The sequence below is a fragment of the Macrobrachium rosenbergii genome, chromosome 13 (genome assembly GCF_040412425.1).
Source record: "Macrobrachium rosenbergii isolate ZJJX-2024 chromosome 13, ASM4041242v1, whole genome shotgun sequence".
Classification (NCBI taxonomy): domain Eukaryota; kingdom Metazoa; phylum Arthropoda; class Malacostraca; order Decapoda; family Palaemonidae; genus Macrobrachium; species Macrobrachium rosenbergii.
Window position 1 is genome coordinate 25,312,339 of NC_089753.1, and position 21,141 is coordinate 25,333,479.

The 21,141-nt window shown below is 37.4% G+C and overlaps 1 protein-coding gene across 31 annotated transcripts in view; it reads right to left on the bottom strand.

The window, feature by feature from the left end:
• Window positions 1-21,141, bottom strand: part of LOC136845056 (longitudinals lacking protein, isoforms H/M/V-like) — a 252,234-nt gene that overhangs the window by 105,334 nt on the left and 125,759 nt on the right. Inside the window, exon 6 of one of the 31 annotated variants that reach the window (XM_067114846.1) lies at window positions 6,074-7,044. The exons of 26 other annotated variants lie outside the window; for them this stretch is intronic. In XM_067114846.1, the coding sequence (XP_066970947.1) occupies window positions 6,706-7,044 (339 nt within the window). In that variant the 3' untranslated portion in view covers window positions 6,074-6,705. Of the gene's footprint in view, window positions 1-6,073; window positions 7,045-8,356; window positions 9,357-12,959; window positions 13,763-14,936; window positions 15,525-19,511; window positions 19,917-21,141 lie in introns of those variants that run through there. 4 more of the 31 variants (XM_067114844.1, XM_067114847.1, XM_067114854.1 and 1 more) reach the window with 4 other exon arrangements.

Below are 21,141 nucleotides of genomic sequence, written 5' to 3' on the forward strand. Positions count from 1 at the left end.
TGAATAATCTTGAGAGAGCTGAAGCAGCAACTGTAAATAGCGAGGGAATAATCTGTCCCGAGAGGAGACTGTGGGTTTCTCAAGAGTTTAATAAACAGGCAGCCGCTGGTTATCGGCGGGGGATCTGTTCCGAAGGCGTCATGATAAGCGAAAATCGCCGATGACTGAAAATCAGCGCTTATCGGCACCGATAACCGGGTATCAAAACTGATAACTGGGTATCGGCGCCTCTCTTAGGTATGTATCGGTGCCAATACCAGATTATCGGCGCTGATAAGCAGAAGTCGGTGCATGTTGGTGTCAATAAGCAGAAGTCAGCACATATTGGTGCTGAAAATTGCTGATTTACGTCGCTAGACAAGCGCTGTAAAACCGGATCACCGATAACCAAGGCCACCGATAACCAGGGACTGCCTGTAATATACTGTGTAAAAAACTCAAGTTCCGAGACTCAAGGCCCCACATACGGCACGATGGCAGTCCGCTTAAACTTGGTATTCTTAGGGAAAGTTTGATCACAGGAAAACAATAAAGGTTTTAAATGGAAGCTCTTGATATTCACTCATGGGCAAAAATCAAATGGATTTTGATATAGTCAAGAATGTCCTTACAATAACAAATGACCTACTGTAATGCCCTCATGCATTACCATACTATAGCCCTAATTCACGAAATATCAGCCTAGTGTATCTGTATGATATATATGCACACTTGTTATAAACAGAAGGTATGAAATCTATGGCAAACACGCTCTCAAAGTAAGAGAGAGAGAGAGAGAGATATCTTGATCATTATATGCCCTGTGGAAATGAGTTATGCTACTTTGGGCCCACAAGCTTATCGACAAAACATTTTGCCAGTGAGATTTTGAATGTCTTTTAACTTGCTTGTGACCCTCTGTTAGTCTCCCTCTATGAAATGCTTGGGGTCTACAGTCAACCCCCTCTTATTTGCGGCTTCATTTATTCGCATGAACATAAAATCCACATTACTTGCGGAAAATTTGCCTGTTCGGGGATTTTTCATAGAGCAAGTACTGTACTTTCACATTATTTTCATGACTGTTTTAGGATGATAGTTTACGGTATATTTGGTGTTTGAATTATTAAAAATAGGCAGTTACAAGCGTTTTAGGTGTCGGTATGCATCCCCATGATTACCAGGGGACGACTGAAAAGGTTAATTAAGGAACTTTTTAATTTTCATTTTTGTGGCTTTACAATAATGAGGAACTTTGCATCTACGACAGCTTTTAAGAGGCATGAAGATCGTCCAGGCAGCAGGTGTGCCTGCCCTCTAATGTACAGCACCTAGCAAATACAACTACGTGTATCAAAATATAATTTGTTTTAGATGTTTATCCCTATACATATACAGAAAAGCCTAGCACAGAGGTTAACAGAAGAAATATTTTATGTCTACAATTATCAATTAACTTTGTGATAATTTGGATTTTTCTTTGTATAAAGGCCCCAAAAATTATATGATAAAAAAGTCAAAAATTTTTTTAAAAATCAACAATTTCACATAAATATATTAAAAATAAATTGTCTCAGGGAGAAGTGTAATACATACATGTACTGTATAATCTAAAACATTACCCACAATACTTATTTGAAGAAGATTACTCAATATAAAAGACTACACATAATTAATGGGATAATGTTAACAAAAAATCACAGACATTCATTAGGTGCTTATCAGCGCTGATAACCGAGTATTGGCGCCAATAATCAGAGATCAGTGCCTCTGTTAGGTATGTACTGGCACCGATAAGTGGAAATCAGCACATATCGGCACCGTAAATCACCGACTTTCATCGCTAGACAAGCTCCGATAACCGAGAACTGCCTGTATTGTATAGATATGACAAATATAATAAAAGACATACTGCAAGCATGTCCAATCATAAGCATTTTGTCAATACCAATAATCAGAACAAGCTCAGATTTCCTAAAATGCCTGAGTGATGGTTGACTAGTGGGTGGGACAGCACTGTAAGAGAAAGATGTCTTTCTTCCATTTGCAATGTGCTCACACTATGTATACCTAGCTATACCTGCAGCACTTGGAATGTGTATTTGCCAATGTCTAAAACTTGTTTGAGAATTTTTTACCTGTTTGAATAAAGTATAGTACACTGTCACTACAGCAAAAGTTTAATAGCTTTTTCTGACCGAGGAGACTCACACTTCTCAGCTGTTGCTTTACTTTCTGTGGTGACTGATCGGAGTTTTCATTGATTTGCCAAATTACTTGGGAAACTTACACCAACTCTTGGTTTGCAAATTGTTATTTCAAGGATTACTGTATGTTTGCCTATGCATCTGCTATCCCTACTTCAATAAAGGAATGGAGGCCTTGACCTTATAAAATAAATACAGCACTTAGCTCTTGGTCTCAAACGACCCTTTAGGGGAGGTAATTAATTCATTAAAATAAAAAGTCTGAACGCAGCCCCAGGTCTAAATCTGTGATATAGTTAAAACAGGTTAAGAAATATTTCTGCCAAGTTGAAAGCCACGAAAAAGATTGTTGCAAAAGAAAGATTAATGCACATATAAGCCTCTCCTTAATATCACTAACAGCAGAGAATGTACCAAGCTACTAAAGAATCAAGAATTACGTCCCCAAACATTTAAATGAGAAAATGGTCAGTACAGGTAGCCCCCGGTTAACGGCGATCAGGTTTTATGGCGCTTGTCTAGCATCGAAAACCGGTAATTTTTGGCGTAGAAAATCGCCAATTTCTGCTTATCGGTGCCGATAATTGGGTATTGGCACCAATACATACCTAAAAGAGGCGCTGATAACCGAAAATCGGCGCTTTTCGACGCTGATAACTGAAAATTGCGATAAGCCCAAATATCGCCAAAAAAGCTCTGAAAATTTTCAGTTAGCAGCGATTTTCGGTTATCATCACATCCCCAGAAACGGCACCCCGCAGATAACCGGGGACTGCCTGTATTAATAACTAGCAATGTCACTGTTTCCTCACAGCTGCATAATGGCAGTGAGAAATCTGTGAAAAAAAGAATGAGAAAAAAGAGGGAAAGAGAGAAAAGAAAGCTGAGATGAGTTACACGGGAGGTAAACTATAAGCGAGGGTTTGGTTACTATACAAACCCATAACTTGTCAAAAGCTACCGAGGTTTCAAAAGAAATTACAGAAGATTCCACAAACAATCTGAGAGAATGATCACATATGAATAAGGTCTGTTAAGAGGTCATCAGATATTTTCATCTTATGGAATGCATACATATGATCAGTGGAATACAGGCAGTCCCCCGTTTACGACGGGTCCGGCTTACGACGTTCCGAGGTTACGACGCTTTTCAAATATATTCATCAGAAATTATTTCCCGGTTTATGACGCATGTTCCGGGGTTACGACGCGTCGTACGCCGATCCGATGGAAGAAATATGGCTCCAAAACAGCAGAATAATCATATTTTGAAGATTTTTTTTTATGAAAAACTCAATAAAAATGCAGTTTACATCGTTTTCAATGCACCCAAAGCATTAAAAGTAAGGTTTTCTTATGATTTTTGACGATTTTTTGGTTTACGACGCGGCATAAAAATGGAACCCCCGTCGTAAACCGGGGACTGCCTGTATATGGGAGATTCCAAGTGTTTTAAAAAGAGAAATGAGCAGCAGTTCTAAACGTCAATGGAAGCATAATTAAGAAAAATGAGAAACTAGTTGGAGAGGCTAGAAGTGTCACTCTTATTGGAAAAAGACAGTACAAGTGTGCTTCCAAGATAAAGGACAAAAATTAGTATTGCAGATGAAGAAAAATAAAAGCTTGGACAAGTTCATCAACAAACTCTCTTAAAAAACAATGAAGAATGTCATCATGCTCATAAGTTTTTCCCATGTTCAAAAACTTGGGACATCAAAGGATTTTGTGTATTGAAATGGCAGATGACACTGTTACAAAAGGCTGAATCACAGGATCAGCTGATCTGGAATAATTCAAGAATAAGTTACGGGGAACATGATACCAAAAATTGTGACCTTTAATTAAAGAAAGTCATTTATTTACAGTGCCACTAGATTGGAATATAAAGAAGAAATCCACTTTTGAATAAAAAGCTCTGGCTAGAGAAATATGGCTTGTGAAAATGTCTTGTACCCTCTTATAACATCCTTCAAGAAAAACACAGAATATTAAAAAATTATGTACATGAAAAATGCAATTGCAGTTTCTCACAGCCATGAATAGTTTCTACTTAATGCTGTCTACGCAACACTTTCTCACTACAAAATTATATACAACATACTGTATAAAATAAAAATGAGTAAGTTTGAAGTTATTATTTAAATCAGTTTTATTGCTACAACAAAAGAAATAATTTTGGTCAAAACAACATTTTCAATTAAAACTGTTCCTGGAGATATACAGTACAGTAAGACTACACAAAAACATTTTACAATAACAAAAATAACAAGTCTAAATACTTTATACAAATACAGCTTGGTTTTTGCTGCCTGAAACCTACTGCATTACAGTCAATATCCCCACTTATATACATTACTTTGAGGAGTGATGTGAAAACATATGAATGTTAAGGTTGCCTTTCTCAGCAGATCTGTAAGGACATTGAGAACAAACGTAAGGTTTCTCTCCTGTATGAGTTCGGATGTGGCGTTTCAGACATTCCTTGGTGGTGGACGAATAGGAACAAAAGGAACATGCAAATGGCTTCTCTCCTGTATGGGTCCTAAGATGAGTGATGAGGTTGGTCGATTTTCTGCTACTGTAGGGACAGTAGGGGCACTGGTGAACCTTGAAGGAGTTAGCGAAGACCGAACCACTTAGCGATGCCGTACTTCTGCCTGGCCTTTGAACACCGCCATTACCCAATCCCACCTGCAGTGAGGATGTCTAGCTTACTATTACTGCTCTGAGTTGTGACATAGGGTTTTAAATTTGACACTAATTACAAGCTGATTACTTCGTTTCAATACTAGATAACTCTTCTTTTGGAAAAAAAAAAAAAAAAAAAAAAAGATGCAGCTACATATTCCCATGGAGGAATAATAATTTTATTTTTGTTTCTTGATACAAAATACAGTGGAAAAAACACAACAGGCGATATGAAAATTTTAGCTTTGAAAATGTCTATTGACCAAAACAGCTTCCCATAAATGAAAACAACCTATCCACCTTTGCCACCATAGCTAATATCTAATTAGAGACAGGTTGCTCGCCCAGCAAAATACTGATCTCTCTCAGATTAGAAAAGTTGCTTCTGAATGGTTAAATGCCATTATCAGAGAGAGGGGCTGCAATATAGAACAATCTATTAGGATTCAGAACCTTAATGAAGCCTCAAAAAGAAATGAACATGGAATCTAGTCATACACTGAGAGATGATCAGGACTACCATTCAGCACTGGGAACAGTCAACTCCTACAATGCATCAGATACATACTTTTACACCAGCAAATAGTTTGCAAGTTCAAATGGGATCATTTATCCACAAAATTGTATACTTTAATGACAAATGAAACCCCTACATTTTAAAACCACTTTGATATGAAGAAATGAATGATGAATCTAGATAAAAAGCCATCCCTGTCATGGTAATTTTCAGTGAAACCTGCCCTTGCCTACAGTAAAATGTACTTGACACTAAAATAGACTCTGCCGAAGGATTGTGAAAATAATGTACTGTATATTAAATGTCAAAAGTGTGTGAAATGGCCTCAGTCAGAAAACCCAAACATAATATTTGCTTACAACACAAAGCATGGAAGCGTTACAAATTACTGAAAACCAACAAGACTGCCTGTCTGTAGTGCCCAGTACAACTACAGTATACAATTAATTCAAGAAACACTTGGTATGTACTGTACTACCTCAATGAGTATTTCAATAAATTTCTACATGAAACTTTCATTTTCAAAATCCCATTAGGTTTGACGTTTTAATTAAAGAAACTGCAGTGCTTCTTAGCAGTTTACTTTTGCATACCTATACAAGCTGCTTATAGATAACTGAAAAACAATGACTCCTTGTTTTCATAACACTTCTGTGAATTCTCAAGGAACAAAATAATACCCTTTTCAAATAAAATTTTTTTTATTAGAACTACAATATTCAAACACAGATTAAATAACCTCCACGAGCATTCAGATCTGATAATGTCACTTATGGCTGACTGAATTTTAAAGCACAAAAGTTTTTAGTCTTTGAAATGTCTTCAAATATAACCTTCATCAGACATTAATATTCTGAATAGGACACACTAGGTTTAACTATTAGATACTGTACAGCATTTCTGACATAAGGGAAAAGTATGACCCACATAAACATAGTACTCTATGTAGCAAAAGAAGAAACTGAATCTGAACAAACATGCTACGCTCTGCAACAACCTCACACACCAGAACCAGGAGAATGTAAATTAAAACTGCTCCATTCTAAACAGTAACATTAATGTACTTTTTTTTTATGACTACAATATTATTGTACTTAATTCATAATTTTGGCAATTCCCTTGTCACACAAATCTCAACAGGCTACACACTATCAATGAGGTAATTACTATACTGTACTTGAAAAAGCTAAAAAGATGATACATCCATCCAACTAAAAGTTTCTAAAGAGGTACTTCAACATCGAATGAATGAAATATGAGACCTGTGAAACGTGACTCCGTAACAGGAAGTCCTTTCAGTACAGTGCTTCTGCATCACTTGTTGCTATGCCGTGAAACTAAATGTTTATTAAGTCTACCCTTCTCTGAAGACCTGTATGGGCAGTAGGGACAAACATACGGCTTTTCACCAGTGTGTGTCCTAATGTGCCTCGTGAGGCTTTCCTTTGTCGTCGTAGAATATGGGCACGAGTCACAGGCAAATGGCTTCTCTCCTGTGTGCGTTCTTAGATGCGTGATGAGGTTGGTGGTTATTCTGGTACTGTATGGGCAGTAGCGGCACACGTGAAGCTTGAAGGAGTTCTGAAGCACAGGACTGTTGAAAGACGACGTACTTCTGCCAATCCTTTGACCAGCGCCACTGTCCAATAACACCTGCAGTGGAGTATGCTCAACTTACTATTTCTGTTATGAGTTATCACACGAGGGTTTAGCAGACAAATAAATACATAATTTCTAGAGTTCTGTAACACATAACTGCGGTGCTTGTTACTGGAAAAGATAAAAGGTAAAAATCAAAAACCACTACATAAGGGCTTGACCACCTACTCCCTTTGCATTCACCGCAAAAATGCAATAGGAAATCTATTGCTACCAATTTTTCAAATAATTAAACCAAGTGCATCCACAACGACAACAACTAACCTTGCATTAACAGTTCTATGAAACGAATGTGAACACAACTACATCCTCACATCAAAACCACACTACAAAATAGCAAACAAAAGTAACTGACAACAACGTGATTCCTTTACGTATGTTCCAAGCGAACATCCTTCTAAACACATGCAAATCTGTCAGAGACTTCAGACACTTGAGATGAATGAATGGATGGTTTTGGCCCAAATCCCAGGCAAGGACTTGTCCAGAAATCCTAAGGGGTGAGAGAAGATGGACAGTGTGAAGTGGAATAGTTTAAAATAAAATGTTATGATGAGATCACCCTTGCTAGAGCACTGCAGCAAGTAACAAAATTTAGCAATCATCTACAGTGTTATTATTTTATACTGCAATCTGATTTACATTCTACAGTAATGTACACTTATTACATAATGTACCCATTATCACCAAATTCTTTACAACCAAATCCAGTCAAGTCCTGTCTCTTTAATCATGATGCTCTTAGTGCTTCGTCCTGGTATACCAATCTCTCGAGCTGTTCATACTGTGGAAAACCTCCACAAAAACTTTTATATTTAAGTTTTATTACAACCAGGAGGAAGGGTCAAATAAGTCATCAAGCACCAAGAAAGGGAACCTAAACGAAAGTACAACAGAACTCAAAACTTTTGCAGCTATAAATGAGTAAATAGTCTCAGTAAAAAAAAAAAAAAAGTAGCAGTCACTTTTGAAGGAAACATTTGCCAAAATAGCTTAAATGCATCAGGCTTTCAGGAAAGTTTTCTCAGAAAACAACAACCTGATCTAATAAGGTCATGTTGGTTTCTCCTAAGTTATATTTATCAAGAGCAAGTAAAAATCAGATCTCCACCCTTTTTTCACCCACATGTATATTCAATAGTTGAAGTTTCACAAGACAAAATTCAGTCATTGAACTGCATAAATACTGCTTTAAATTAGAAATGAGTGAACTAACCCTCTCAAAAGCACCATACCTGCCTTCTGACAGTTAAATACTCTTTTAATTTTTATTTCTTGCAATTCTATAGGAATAAATAAAACATTATTTTTTTACAGTTCATTGTTTAATGAGACTACACAAAGAATAAAAAAATTTCATTGGTACAATTTTAACCAAAATTACTGGGCTGAACATGTGTTCAATATATGGCTGACATGTAGGCACAGAATACATGTGTTCAATATATGGCTGACATGTAGGCACAGAATACCAAGACGAAATACAGTACAGGAAGTTTGAGTATTGTAGTTTTCAAAACCCAATTGTACAAAAAGATAAATACTGTATAACCAAAATAACAGCAACATTTTATGACAAGACATGATAATCAGTAAATAGAAAACTTTAGACTCAGATTCATGACAAGATTACAAAGAGTTGTGCTTTGTGATTCACAATGAATACAGCAAGATGACCACAGTATATAAATATTCGAATCTAAGTTACAGTATATCAAAATAATGCTAAGGGATAATACTTTATTACATATAACTTTACACTGGTCTAGGGCTTTCTAACTCATTGCCACCAGCTAATAAAGTGAATAAAATCTTGATGTTCACTAAGGCAATAAAATTAACAAATAAAATCTACGGATATGCAGCACTTTGCTAAACCAAAGTATGGTACAGGTATCTACAGCACTAAGTGAAATACAACACGACGAAATCTGCAGAAAAACCAAGTTCCTGCTGAAAAAGCCCAATCATTTAGAACTGTGCCGGGAAAATAAATGCTTATTAAGTCTACCTTTCTCTGATGACCTATAAGGGCAGTGCGGGCATACGTAAGGCTTTTCTCCAGTGTGAGTGCGGATGTGTCTCGTGAGGCTTTCCTTGGTGGTGGTAGAATACGAACAGTAAGTACATGAAAAAGGCTTCTCTCCTGTGTGAGTCCTTAAATGGGTAATTAGGCTTCCCTTTTTCCTGCTAACATATGAACAGTACGGACACTGGTGGAACTTCAAGGCTTTGTGGAATAGGTGGCTGCTCAGCACTGCTTCGCTGCTGCCTTCCCTTTGACCAATGTTGCTGCCAAATACTACCTGCAGTGAAGGATGGCCAACTTATAATCACTGCTATTACATTTTCAGTTAGATGGATTAGGACCAATGAAAAAGACACCATGAGCTAATGGGTCTGTTGATGCTATTTAAACAGAATACTACAAGATAGTCATGAAATAACTCAAGTATATGCATAAAAGTTTAACAAATCTATTTGATCTGGTTAAAAATGAAGTACGGTATCTAAATTTTTTCACATGATGCCAAATTCTAGCAAAGTACAGCATCTGCAACATGTAACACTTATAATGCTTGACATATTACCATACTATGGAATGAGCCTGAATAAAAATGCCAATAACATACTCTGAACACTCCTACATTTCCATAACATATTGGAGCATCAAATATATGTGAAAATGTATGCTCAAGTCCCAAAACCTATCAAATTATTGCCTTTCACTACTGTATAGCAGATAACTATCCTAACCATTTTATTGAGAAAATTATCATACCAAATAAGGCTTCCAATGACCACAATTTAGCATATTTAAATGATGTGCCTAATGCACTGCTGGAGATACAAGTAGGTTCATTAAATCCTTAATTTAAAGGCTATACCTTTATTTAAAATATTGTATACATATTTTGCCTTTCATTAATGATAACTTCCAGTAAAACACTTCCTCTTATCAAGTTTCAGCCAGCAATCTCACCCTCTTCTGCCAATAATTTATTTACATCTATCTTACATCAAATAGTCACTCTCAAAATGTTCCCCACAATCACCTCTAATAAGTACAATGTCTGAAACACTACATTTAGCTCCTATCTCTTTCCCCTTCGCCAAATATTTATGGTTCTCTTACTTGTTTTGGGGTCATCAATATAAAACAAAAGTGAATTTTCAAAATCATGTGCTTTATTCAACTGTCCTAAGTTTTCTAGCCTTGGAAATTGACAACAGGGGAGAAGCTTGCTGGAAATAGAATACAGTGCACAGCAAAAGAAAGGACACTGAAATACAGAATTTGACAACCAAGAGGAAAGCAGTCAACAAAAAATGTAGGCAGGTACGGGTATAAAGAGCTGCGGGTACGGTCTCCCTCAAACCTAAGAGGAAATACAATCTATTCTTGGGAAGACCTTGTTATCACCTTTCCTTTGGTTTATTGAAGGCTCTCCCACATAAGTACTCCTACTCTCTTGACTCCTCATTTTTCTTATGAGGACAGTTTTCAACTTTACTTTACCATATGCACTTTACCTTTCAGTATGACAAAATTCATACGTTTCAGTTTTCTGTAAAAGAAAACTGTTGTGCCAGCTTTGTCTGTCTGTCCGCACTTTTTCTGTCCAACCCTCTGATCTTCAAAACTACTGAGGCTAGAGGGTTGCAAATTGCTATGTTGATCATCCACCCTACAATCATCAAACATACCAAACTGCAGCCCTCTAGCCTCAGTAGTTTTTATTTTATTCAAGGTTAAAGTTAGCACAATCGTGCTTCTTGCAACAATATAAGACAGGCCACCACGGCCGTGGTTAAAGTTTCATGGGTTGCTGCTCATACTGTACCACCAAAGACACATCCCTTGATTATACCAGCTGTAGACCACCTGAAAGACTGATCTATTTTTTTCTAACATATACAAAATACACCAATGGTAACCTTCAAATCGCATTCAGTAATACACTTTCATATATGGAGTACTCATGCACTTGTCGCCTTTCTGTCTGATTCGTCTCTGATATAACAAAATCCCAACGCTAGGCCTATTGTCACGTGTGACCCAGGATGGCCTCCCTTCTCCCATTGTGTTTGTAGCTACCACAGCTTTTGCGCACTTCTGGTTTTGTCTCACGTGTTCATTCATACTGTTTCTTTATTCTTTGTGGCAAGGGTGTCATGTCCTTATGTACAATGGGAGATATAGGTCTACCTGCTGAGTCATTAGCAGTCATCTTTCTGGTTACCCTGTGGGCAGAGGGTTAGAGAGCAGATCATGTATGTATGTTCTGGTCCCGTGGACATTGTTTGACGGTGGAACCGATTGATTGTAAGGCTAGACCTCAAGGCCAAGTGCTTGAACCTATCTCGTGGCGATGCAATGTCAACCCCTTCCTTGCAACTGCTGACCTTTATTGATCTTTAAGCAATTAAACAAAATCAATGATTTTAAGTCTCCCCTGCTAAATGCAGATAAAACAAGTTAGTCACTAACTGAACAGTCATGTAACCTAAAACAAGACATTTTGGTAATATTTTTATCCATAAAACTTCCATTTATATTGTGGAGGACAATAACATAAAATCATTAGACAATGACAAAGATGTGAACAAATTCATAAATATAACATTAGCAAACTTGTAACATTGCCTGAAAATTATTTCTCTGAAGCTAAGCAGTGGAACTTAATGCTTTTAATCAACAGTTTTTCAAATTGGATTTTCCTTTAGGGATCAAGGAGTTTTAGGGCTTTCTCTATCGGAGAATATATAATGAATAAATGTAAATATACATGCAAACAGATTCCTAATGTTAAAAATCTTGGCATCCCCTAGATATCCCATAAGTCTACCTACATCGGCCATGTCATTTAAATTTTCTAAAATGTTCTTACAATCTAAATGGTATTTCCTCCTTAAATGGTGATACTTGAAACAGCACAACAGGATATGTACTATCAACAGATAGGATGCTAATCACAGAGCAAGCACACTGTGCCACTGTCTTCCAAGGTAAATTATGGGTCCATTAGGTATTGCCAATTCTAAGATGGGGCTGTAACTTCTGTCCAAGTTACAGTCTGATCTGCAAAGGCCTATTTCTCCTTGAATTTTCTTATCTCTTTTATTGCTGTCAAAGGTGATGTTGGAAAACTGTTGTCACTTATTCAAAATGTTTTAATGACCCTTCCCATACCACAGAGTGGTACCTCTGTAACTAAACACTTGCATTTCATGGCCTCTTTAGCCTCCTTGTCAGGTAGTTCATTCCCTTGTAACTCTTTCATGAACAGGAGCCTAATAGACTAAAGTTTTGTGCCTGACAGATGTGACCTCCTTTTTCAATCTTTGTGTCCTTGTTCTGAAACCTTTCCAAAGCAATAAACCTAAAAAAAAACTGTAACAAAGAAAAAACTGCAAATCTGCCTGTCCACATCAACTCTTGTCACCTAATAAATTAACAAAGTGTAAAACCAAGTTCCATTATGATTTCTGACTCAGGAGATGAAGAAATATTCAATGTATAAGAGAGGAAAAGCTCTGTATTTTCAGAAGGAATACCCAAGGAAATTAATATGGATTTCTTCCAAATTTTAATATAGCTGAAGATGAACAAATACTACAGAATGTTTATAAAGATCCAAGTCTTTAACAAATGTTTTTGAAACAGTACTGAACAGTGATTAGCTCTACACACACACACACACACACACACACACACACACACACACACACACACACACACACACACACACACACACACACACACACACACACACACACACACACACACACACACACACACACACACACACACACACACACACACACACACACACACACACACACACACACACACACACACACACACTCTCTCTCTCTCTCTCTCTCTCTCTCTCTCTCTCTCTCTCTCTCTCTCTCTCATGCAACAAAGACACTGAGAAACAACATTTGCCTTAATAAAAATAAAACTACCTTTATACAACAAAAAATCATCTCAGCTACAACAAAAATCATCCCATCAAAAACTAACATACAGAAATCAAAGACAGACAATCAAAGTTACTCAAGATGCCACAAGTGTCAGGTTATGTGTCACTAAGACACATTAATAAATAAATAATGGTCTGATGCAAAAGAAAATGAATAAAAAACTATATGGTTTTACAAGAAAAAATGTTCTTAAACTAAATATTCAGATCTGATAAACCTAATTAACATCTTGCCCTTTTTCAGCTTACTCAAAATTATGAACTGTAAAACATTTTGTTATCAAAATCAAAAGTACTGGATTTAATTTTTCATACAACTCTGCCTTCAGATGAACACACAACTGTAATTTCTGAATCTCCAGACTTTGTGTACTTCATCATAATCATTTGGAAGGATGCTGTGTCCAGATGTGCCTGTTAAGACTGCTTTTGACTATGCATCTGTAGTGGCAATATGGGCAGACGTGAGGCTTCTCCCCAGTATGAATGCGAATGTGCCGCTTGAGGCTTGCACTGGTAATTGTTGAATAAGAACAAACAGTACAAGAAAAAGGCTTCTCTCCTGTGTGGGTTCTCATGTGAATGATGAGGCTTCCTCTTTTCCCACTATTATACGGACAATAAGGGCACTGGTGGATCTTGACAGGGTTGTGGAAAATCCGACTGCTCAATACTGCCTCATTTCTGCCCAGTCCTTCAATAACGTCGCTGCCATATTCTACCTGCAGTGAAGGATGACCATCTTACTATCACAACTATCAATATATTCAGTTACAGTAGTTCTAACATCCATAAGAGGAAACTCAAATTATAAAACATCAAGACTAAAACAATGCCAGGTAAAACCATGAACATTTGGACAATGATTTGCGACCAACATATACTGTACTGACTTATAACTGGAAGATTTTCGTTGTTTGTAACATAAGCTAACAAAATAAACACACACTCATATACACAAAACCTTTTGCTATCAAACTGCACAGAAGAACCGTATAGCACATAAGCACCTTACAGGCGCAATTTGAAAATTTTCCTTAAACCAGTAAAAGTATGGTAAACTATGTAATCACATGTAGTGTGAAAAAAGTACAGTACTAAGCACTGTAGCATTATGTTTCTGTACAAAAAATCAATTACAGGCATTCCCAAGTTATCGGCGGGGGTTCCGTTCTGAGGGTGTGATGATAACCGAAAATCGCTGCTAACCGATAATCGGTGGTTTTCGGGGCATATCGGCATCAAAATTTTGGTTATCAGCGCCTCTGTTAGGTAAATATCGTCGCCAATACCCAATTCTTGGCGCCGATAAGCAGATATCGGCGATTTTCGGCACCGAAAATTGCTGATTTTCGTTGCTATACAAGCACCGAAAACTGCTGATTTTTGTTGCTACACAAGCGCCGTAAATTGGATCGCCGTTAACTGAGCCCGCCATTAACCAAGGCCTGCCTGTATATTAGTGATAAAAGGTATATACATCATACATATCACAATAAAAGATGAATGTCCCTGACTTACAAGCCTTCTACTAAGTCCATCTATAATTAATTGCTGGATTTCTGAAGAATGTAAAGGATAGCCCTAATGTCTCAAGGGCACTTTACCATTCTACACCAACCTTCTGTCAATTAAGTACAGAATCCATCTATCACGGACCCCATGCACTGGGCTGCTTCTAGCTTTTCTCATTACTGTTTGTTGTAATTACAACAGAGATTTGACATGTTTGCTCTCAAAACCAAAATGAGAACCATCGAACAATATGAGACCATCACAATTTGTAAAAGGTAAAACAATCCCCCACCCACCCTTGGAGGTTGATCCAAACTCTATACTGTATCAAGGTACTCAGAGAAGTTTGAACTGACATCTATGTGAAAAATAAAATCCTACTGATCCTTTTTAACACTTTATTCCCAGTACTATACACTTGAATGGCATACACTTGATTGTCCCCAAGCTGTCACTGCCATGCCCCATAATAATGGATGTTTAAACAACACCAGTGAGTACTGTTCCAATTTCATTTTGTTTTCTTCGCTTTGAAAAATGAAGGAATGTTGGAAATACTTTTATTTTCTGTTGTGATAACTACAACACCTCCTGTTGAATACCAATAATATCTAAAATACAATACCCTATGCTAAACCTGATAAAAATTACTAGTAAATGAAAATAAACAGAAATAGTTTGTATATTTCAGCAATATTATCACTACTGTCCTTAAACATATCTTCAATTGTGCTGTGTAAACATATGTTTATTCACAGCACTTTTGGTAGTAGCACGGTACGGGCAATAAACACAACAAAATGGCTTCTCTCCCGTGTGGGTCCTCAAGTGAGTGATCAGGTTGGTCGTTTTCCTGCTATTGTAGGGACAATAGGGGCACTGGTGGACCTTGAAGGTACTGAAGATGACATCTCTGGTCATTGATGTACTCTTCCTCCCTGATCCGTGGCTCTGTCTGACCAATCCCACCTGCAGTGGAGGATGGCAGCTTACTACAGTTGCAATTCAAAGTGGTAAATACTTACGTTTAATAACAAAAGATCTATTTGCAAAATTATAAGCAGCTACTGAAAAACAAGGACTATAAGAATAAAGAATTAAATACAGTAATCTACTTTGGTTAGGTGGTCTGAATTATGGAGCATCATTAGATCACTTTCTTACACAACAGAGGAAAATATTTCCTTTGAGAAAAACAATGTCACAAAGATTCTGGACACCTTTAAAACAAGTTCTAAATGATTATATTCAAAACTCAGCTTCTAAGATTAACTGGGAGATTGTACAAAAAGCTTAGCCTCTGAAGAGAGTGAGAAAGAAAAAAGGAGCTTCTACAGTGCATTGTCAAAATCTGTTTTCTGCTGGTTTCAGTACTATCCACTTTCTATAAAAAATACCAGTCTTCCTAAACAATACAAGTTTAACAACAAGGCCCACAACCCTTCTTATGTTATTGAGAAATTTGTACAGGCAGTCCCTGGTTATCCGCAGCCTCGGTTACCGGCGATCCGGTTTTACAGCACTTGTCTAGCGACGACGATAACCAGATTTTTGTCGCTGATAACTGGTTATCGGCACTGATCACCGGTTATCAGCGCCACTAACCAGAGATCAGTGCAATTATCACCGATGTTTGGTTAGCGGTGATTTTCGGTTGTAGTCATGCCGTCGGGAACGGAACCCCGCCGAGAACCGGGGACTGCCAGTATATCAAAAGAATATTAGGGCTATATACGAGACACTGAACCTCATGGAAAACACAACACTGACAATAACAGAATAAGATCAAGAAAATGCAAGTTAATAAAGAAATTTCAAAACGTCACAGTACAAGATCCATATCTGCTAACATTAACCATGAATAATGTCGTTATCGAAGAACACCAATTGAAAGTTAAGACTAACAACTGAAAGTTATCCATACCATCCGCCTCAACCCCATTCAGTTATATCATTGCTATATTTAGAAAAAGATGGTTGTGACTGACATTCACAAAATGTCTTGTCACACCACGTGAACTGGTAAGGGAGAAGATAACCATTACCTGTCATAACCCGGGGACTGCCTGTATTCCAGTAAAGGAAGTACAGATGACCTAAAACAGAGTGCACAGATTTTATCAATTAAATATATGAGGCCTTACGAACAATACCTAACTTTTTGCGGCATTTGCTGAAACTTTCATTACATGTTTCTCAAAAGTTTGATGTGAGTCAAAAGTTACACCTAGAATAGTTAAAGTTTCAGACTCATTCAGCAAAGTTCCATCCACCTGAAGGGGAGGATGGGGTAGGAAATCTGTACTCCACCAACTGCACTGTTCCCTGATCCGGTCAATTGTCCCAATTGAGGCTGAGGGCAGCTTCATTCCTCATAATTGGAGACTTTAACTAAACTAACAAGTGTTGCATGACTGGCATACTGAACAATCTTGTTTTCCACGCCAACAACCATACCACTTGTATTGTATACAGGCAGTCCTCGGTTATCGGCGGGGGTTCCGTTCTGGGGGTGTGATGATAACAGAAAATCACTACTAACCGAAAATCAGCGATTTCTGGCGCTTTTTCAGCGATTTTCGGGCTTATCTGTTAGGTATGTATCAGTGCCAATACCCAATCATCGGTGCCGATAAGTGGAAATCGGCGATTTTCAGCGGGGAAAATTGCCAATTTTTGTCGCTAGACAAGCGCCGTAAAACCGGATCACCATTAACTGGGGACTGCTTGTACACTAAAAAAAACAGTGGACCAAGAACACTACCCTGTGGAACTCCAGCCAAAATAGGTCTTGGTTCACTAAAGATCCCATCCACAGCAACTTGCTGTTGCCTACCTGTAAGGAAATCTTGAAGTAATCCTACAACATTTCCACCCACTCCAAGATTCTGATATTTATAAATAAGTGCTTTGTGATTTACTAAATCAAAAGCAGCACTAAAATCTATTTGAATTACTCTGCACTCAAAACCCTTATCAAGGTTCCCTTGCAAATGCCAAGTCAAGTCTAAAAGAACATCACAGGTACCTAACTGCTTCCTGTAAGCATACTGACTATCAGCTAACAATCCTTTAGATTTCACATACTTACACTTGTGGCTTAAAAATAAGTTTTTCAGCAACTCTGGAGAGGACAAGGAGCATAGAGATTGGCCTGCAGTTACTGCAGTCTGCAGATGTGCCACTCTTTGGAACAGGCACTGTTATTACTAAGCTCGCGCTCATCCACAAAGATACTACATCGACATAAAAATCTAATCTTGGGAGACAACGCACTAGGAACTTTTTTTAAAAAACAAAGGGAAGAAATCATCAGGATCTTCTCCACCCCAGCAATCAAGATTATCCAGAATTTTCTTAACATCCCTGGAGCGAAATGCAAATTTTGTATGAACAGGTTCAGGATGACAAGTACTGTATCAGGGAGAGGGACATCCTCAGCTGATTGCTTAGCTTCAAAAGCTCGATGAATCAGTTTAGCCTTTTCCCTAGGGCCAGTAATTAATCTACCATCATCTGTTAGTAGAGGTGGAATGAAAGACGAGCCTGACCCAATGATAGATGATGCCAATTTTGTCCACCACAGATGAGGCTGAGTAATTCCTTCAAGTTTCCTCTTCAAGAAATTATCACCACAGATGAGGCTGAGTAATTCCTTCAAGTTTCCTCTTCAAGGAATTATCATAAGTTCTCTCGGCTGTATGGTAAGTTCTATTCACAGCACGGAGAGACTCAACAAAAATGGTGTATAATTTTCATTTGAACGATTGTCTCCATGCATTGAATTTGGTCTGTTTGTCATGGTAGGTTTGTCAGTTGTCCTAAATTTGAAGATCTTTCTAAGGACATATCTTATTAAAATAGCCATCAGCATTTCAATTAACTTATTCTTGGGATCTGGTCTAATATAACAACTGAAAAATTAAGTGCCTGACAAGCTTCGATAATGCGATCCCAATTGGCTCTGGATTTCAGCCATACCGTTTTTCTGAAGGTGGAATTAGGAATATATACTGATTGACAGATATGTCCATCTCAACAGCACAATGATCAGAAGTGCCTATATATTCACAGAACTTGGACTTTACAATAGCTGGAACATCTGTGAATATGAGGTCTAATCTATTACCAGAAATGTGAGGGTTCCTGAACTAGCTGGACAATATCGGAGCACATACACAGAACTCAAGAGCAGACCAGCCATGTTGATCTGTGGAATCTGAATTTAGCCACTCATTGTGCTTTGCATTACAATCTCCACAAATAACAAATGAAGCTTTTGAATACTGTGACTGAGCCATAATAATCCTTCCCAAAAGAGTCCAGAATCGTCGATACTACATAAACATTGTAGAACTTACATACTGAAAATTTTAAAACAAAGAACTTCATGGCAACTTACTAATCAAGATCCTATTTAGTCTCTCTGTTGGCTTCATGTTGTACGAAAGCATACCCATCATTTCTTTTAAAGTTCACATGAAAATAACAATGTTTTACTAGCAACTTTAGCTTCAAATATGTAAGTATAGAGTGCCAGGTTGGGAACTATTTATGTCATGTGCAACCACATCCATTTACCATACAAAAAAATTTTCTTTAAATAATTCAGTGAAGAATGAATATATGAATCTTTCAGTCTAACTAAATACTGAATGGTACTACATACACAAAAGCAAAAGTGATATCTACAGCAAAACCCCTACAGGTGATGAGGTCTTTTCTTGTATTTTTGGGTTACTATCAAGACCATATGTTCCTCAGAAAGCAAAGGAAATGCCTCAGTTAAACATTATTCTCTGTTAAGCTGTAATCATACAGCACTTCTTCGATATAATTTATAAACAAGATATACAACCTTGATGACCACCATCTCATTTACCATCACAGACAAGTGTGACAAGGAAAAAAATATAATTTTACTTATATAGGGGGTTCATAAATGAAACTACTGTATAATAATACAATAATATTTTCTTTTTTCGAAGAAGACTCAGTAAATAACTCAAGTCAAGAAGTATCCAAGTTAGAAGGTCATTACAGTGCATGTTTGCTTAACATGTGCCTATTCACAGCACTCTTATTTGTAGATCGATATGAACAGTGTTCACAATGGTATGGTTTCTCTCCGGTGTGAATGCGCATATGAGTCTTCAAATTGGTTTTCTGGGCTGCGCGATACGGGCACTGAGAACAAGAAAATGGCTTCTCTCCAGTATGGGCACGCATATGGTCGGTCAAATGGGTGTAATTGGCTGTGTAGTAGGAGCACATTGTACATTGGTGCATCTTGATCACTGATCCATCCGATTCCACCCTTTGCCATCCCGGTCTCATCAAGTCTCTGCCAGCCACCCCTACCTGTAGAGGGGGAATGCTCTCTGTCTTAGCTCCATCAACACTGCACTGATAAAATTATAACCAAAGAAAACAAAAAACCAACGCTAGCTTATGATTTCACAAACCAAAGTGTTACCTTTGAAGTAAAGTACTCCTGCATACATATTACACTGAACATGTTTCAATTTTCATAAGAACAGTACAATTGCTTGCCTCCATAATTTAAAGAATTGCCAAAATTATAGTAATCATACTAATTTTCTATAAATCAATGTTTGAGAACAACAGTTTATAACTTAAAGGGTGCTTCAGAGCAAAATACAAATCTATCTTCTTCATTATGAGAGAGAGAGAGAGAGAAAAAAATAACAAATCTATCTTCTTCATGAGAGAGAGAGAGAGAGAGAGAGAGAGAGAGAGAGAAAATAACAAATCTATCTTCTTCAGAGAGAGAGAGAGAGAGAGAGAGAGAGAGAGAGAGAGAGAGAGAGAGAGAGAGAGAGAGAGAGAGAGAGAGAGAGAGAGAGAGAGATTCTGGAAGGCATCTTATTTGAGCTTATCCCATACCATGACTATTTGTTTACAATGAGGTATTTAAACACAAGAGTACAATATCATTCTGACAAAATTTGCATGAAAAATCACTTATAAATAATAAAACATATGCACCGTACCATTACTTTTCCCCGGTAGAGTACAAAACACTATGTAAGACACCTTATTACAAAAAATTACCCATCTTCATGTTAATTCACCCACTAAAACATTCAAATTTATGACTAAAAGTATTAACCGAGTTGTGTTTGTTACTGTGTCAACTCCGTAGATGAACCATTTGAAGGGGCCTACATTAAAATAAACACGACCAAACAATAAAACAAGCTAGATATGCAATTAACACAAAATGACAAATTTAAATGAGTTTGTATATTTTTCACAGCTAACAAAACTGCGGTCTTAACATGAGGATAAATCTTCTGGCGCCAGCTGGAAACTGGTAAAAATAAAAACAAGCATTGTTTATGCAAGGAATTGGTGGCATCTATGAATGAAGGAAAATGCTCTCGGGTACCCGGCATTGGACTAAAATGCCCACTACCAATGACGCAAAATTTCACAAAGGCCTGACTAACCATCCATGCTAAGGCTCAGCGAAACGTTTCATTCGTAATTGTTACATACACCAACTATGCAAGTCCTCAGAAGGTTAGCCGGACAAGTTTTTATCAAGAATAAAACTACAGCT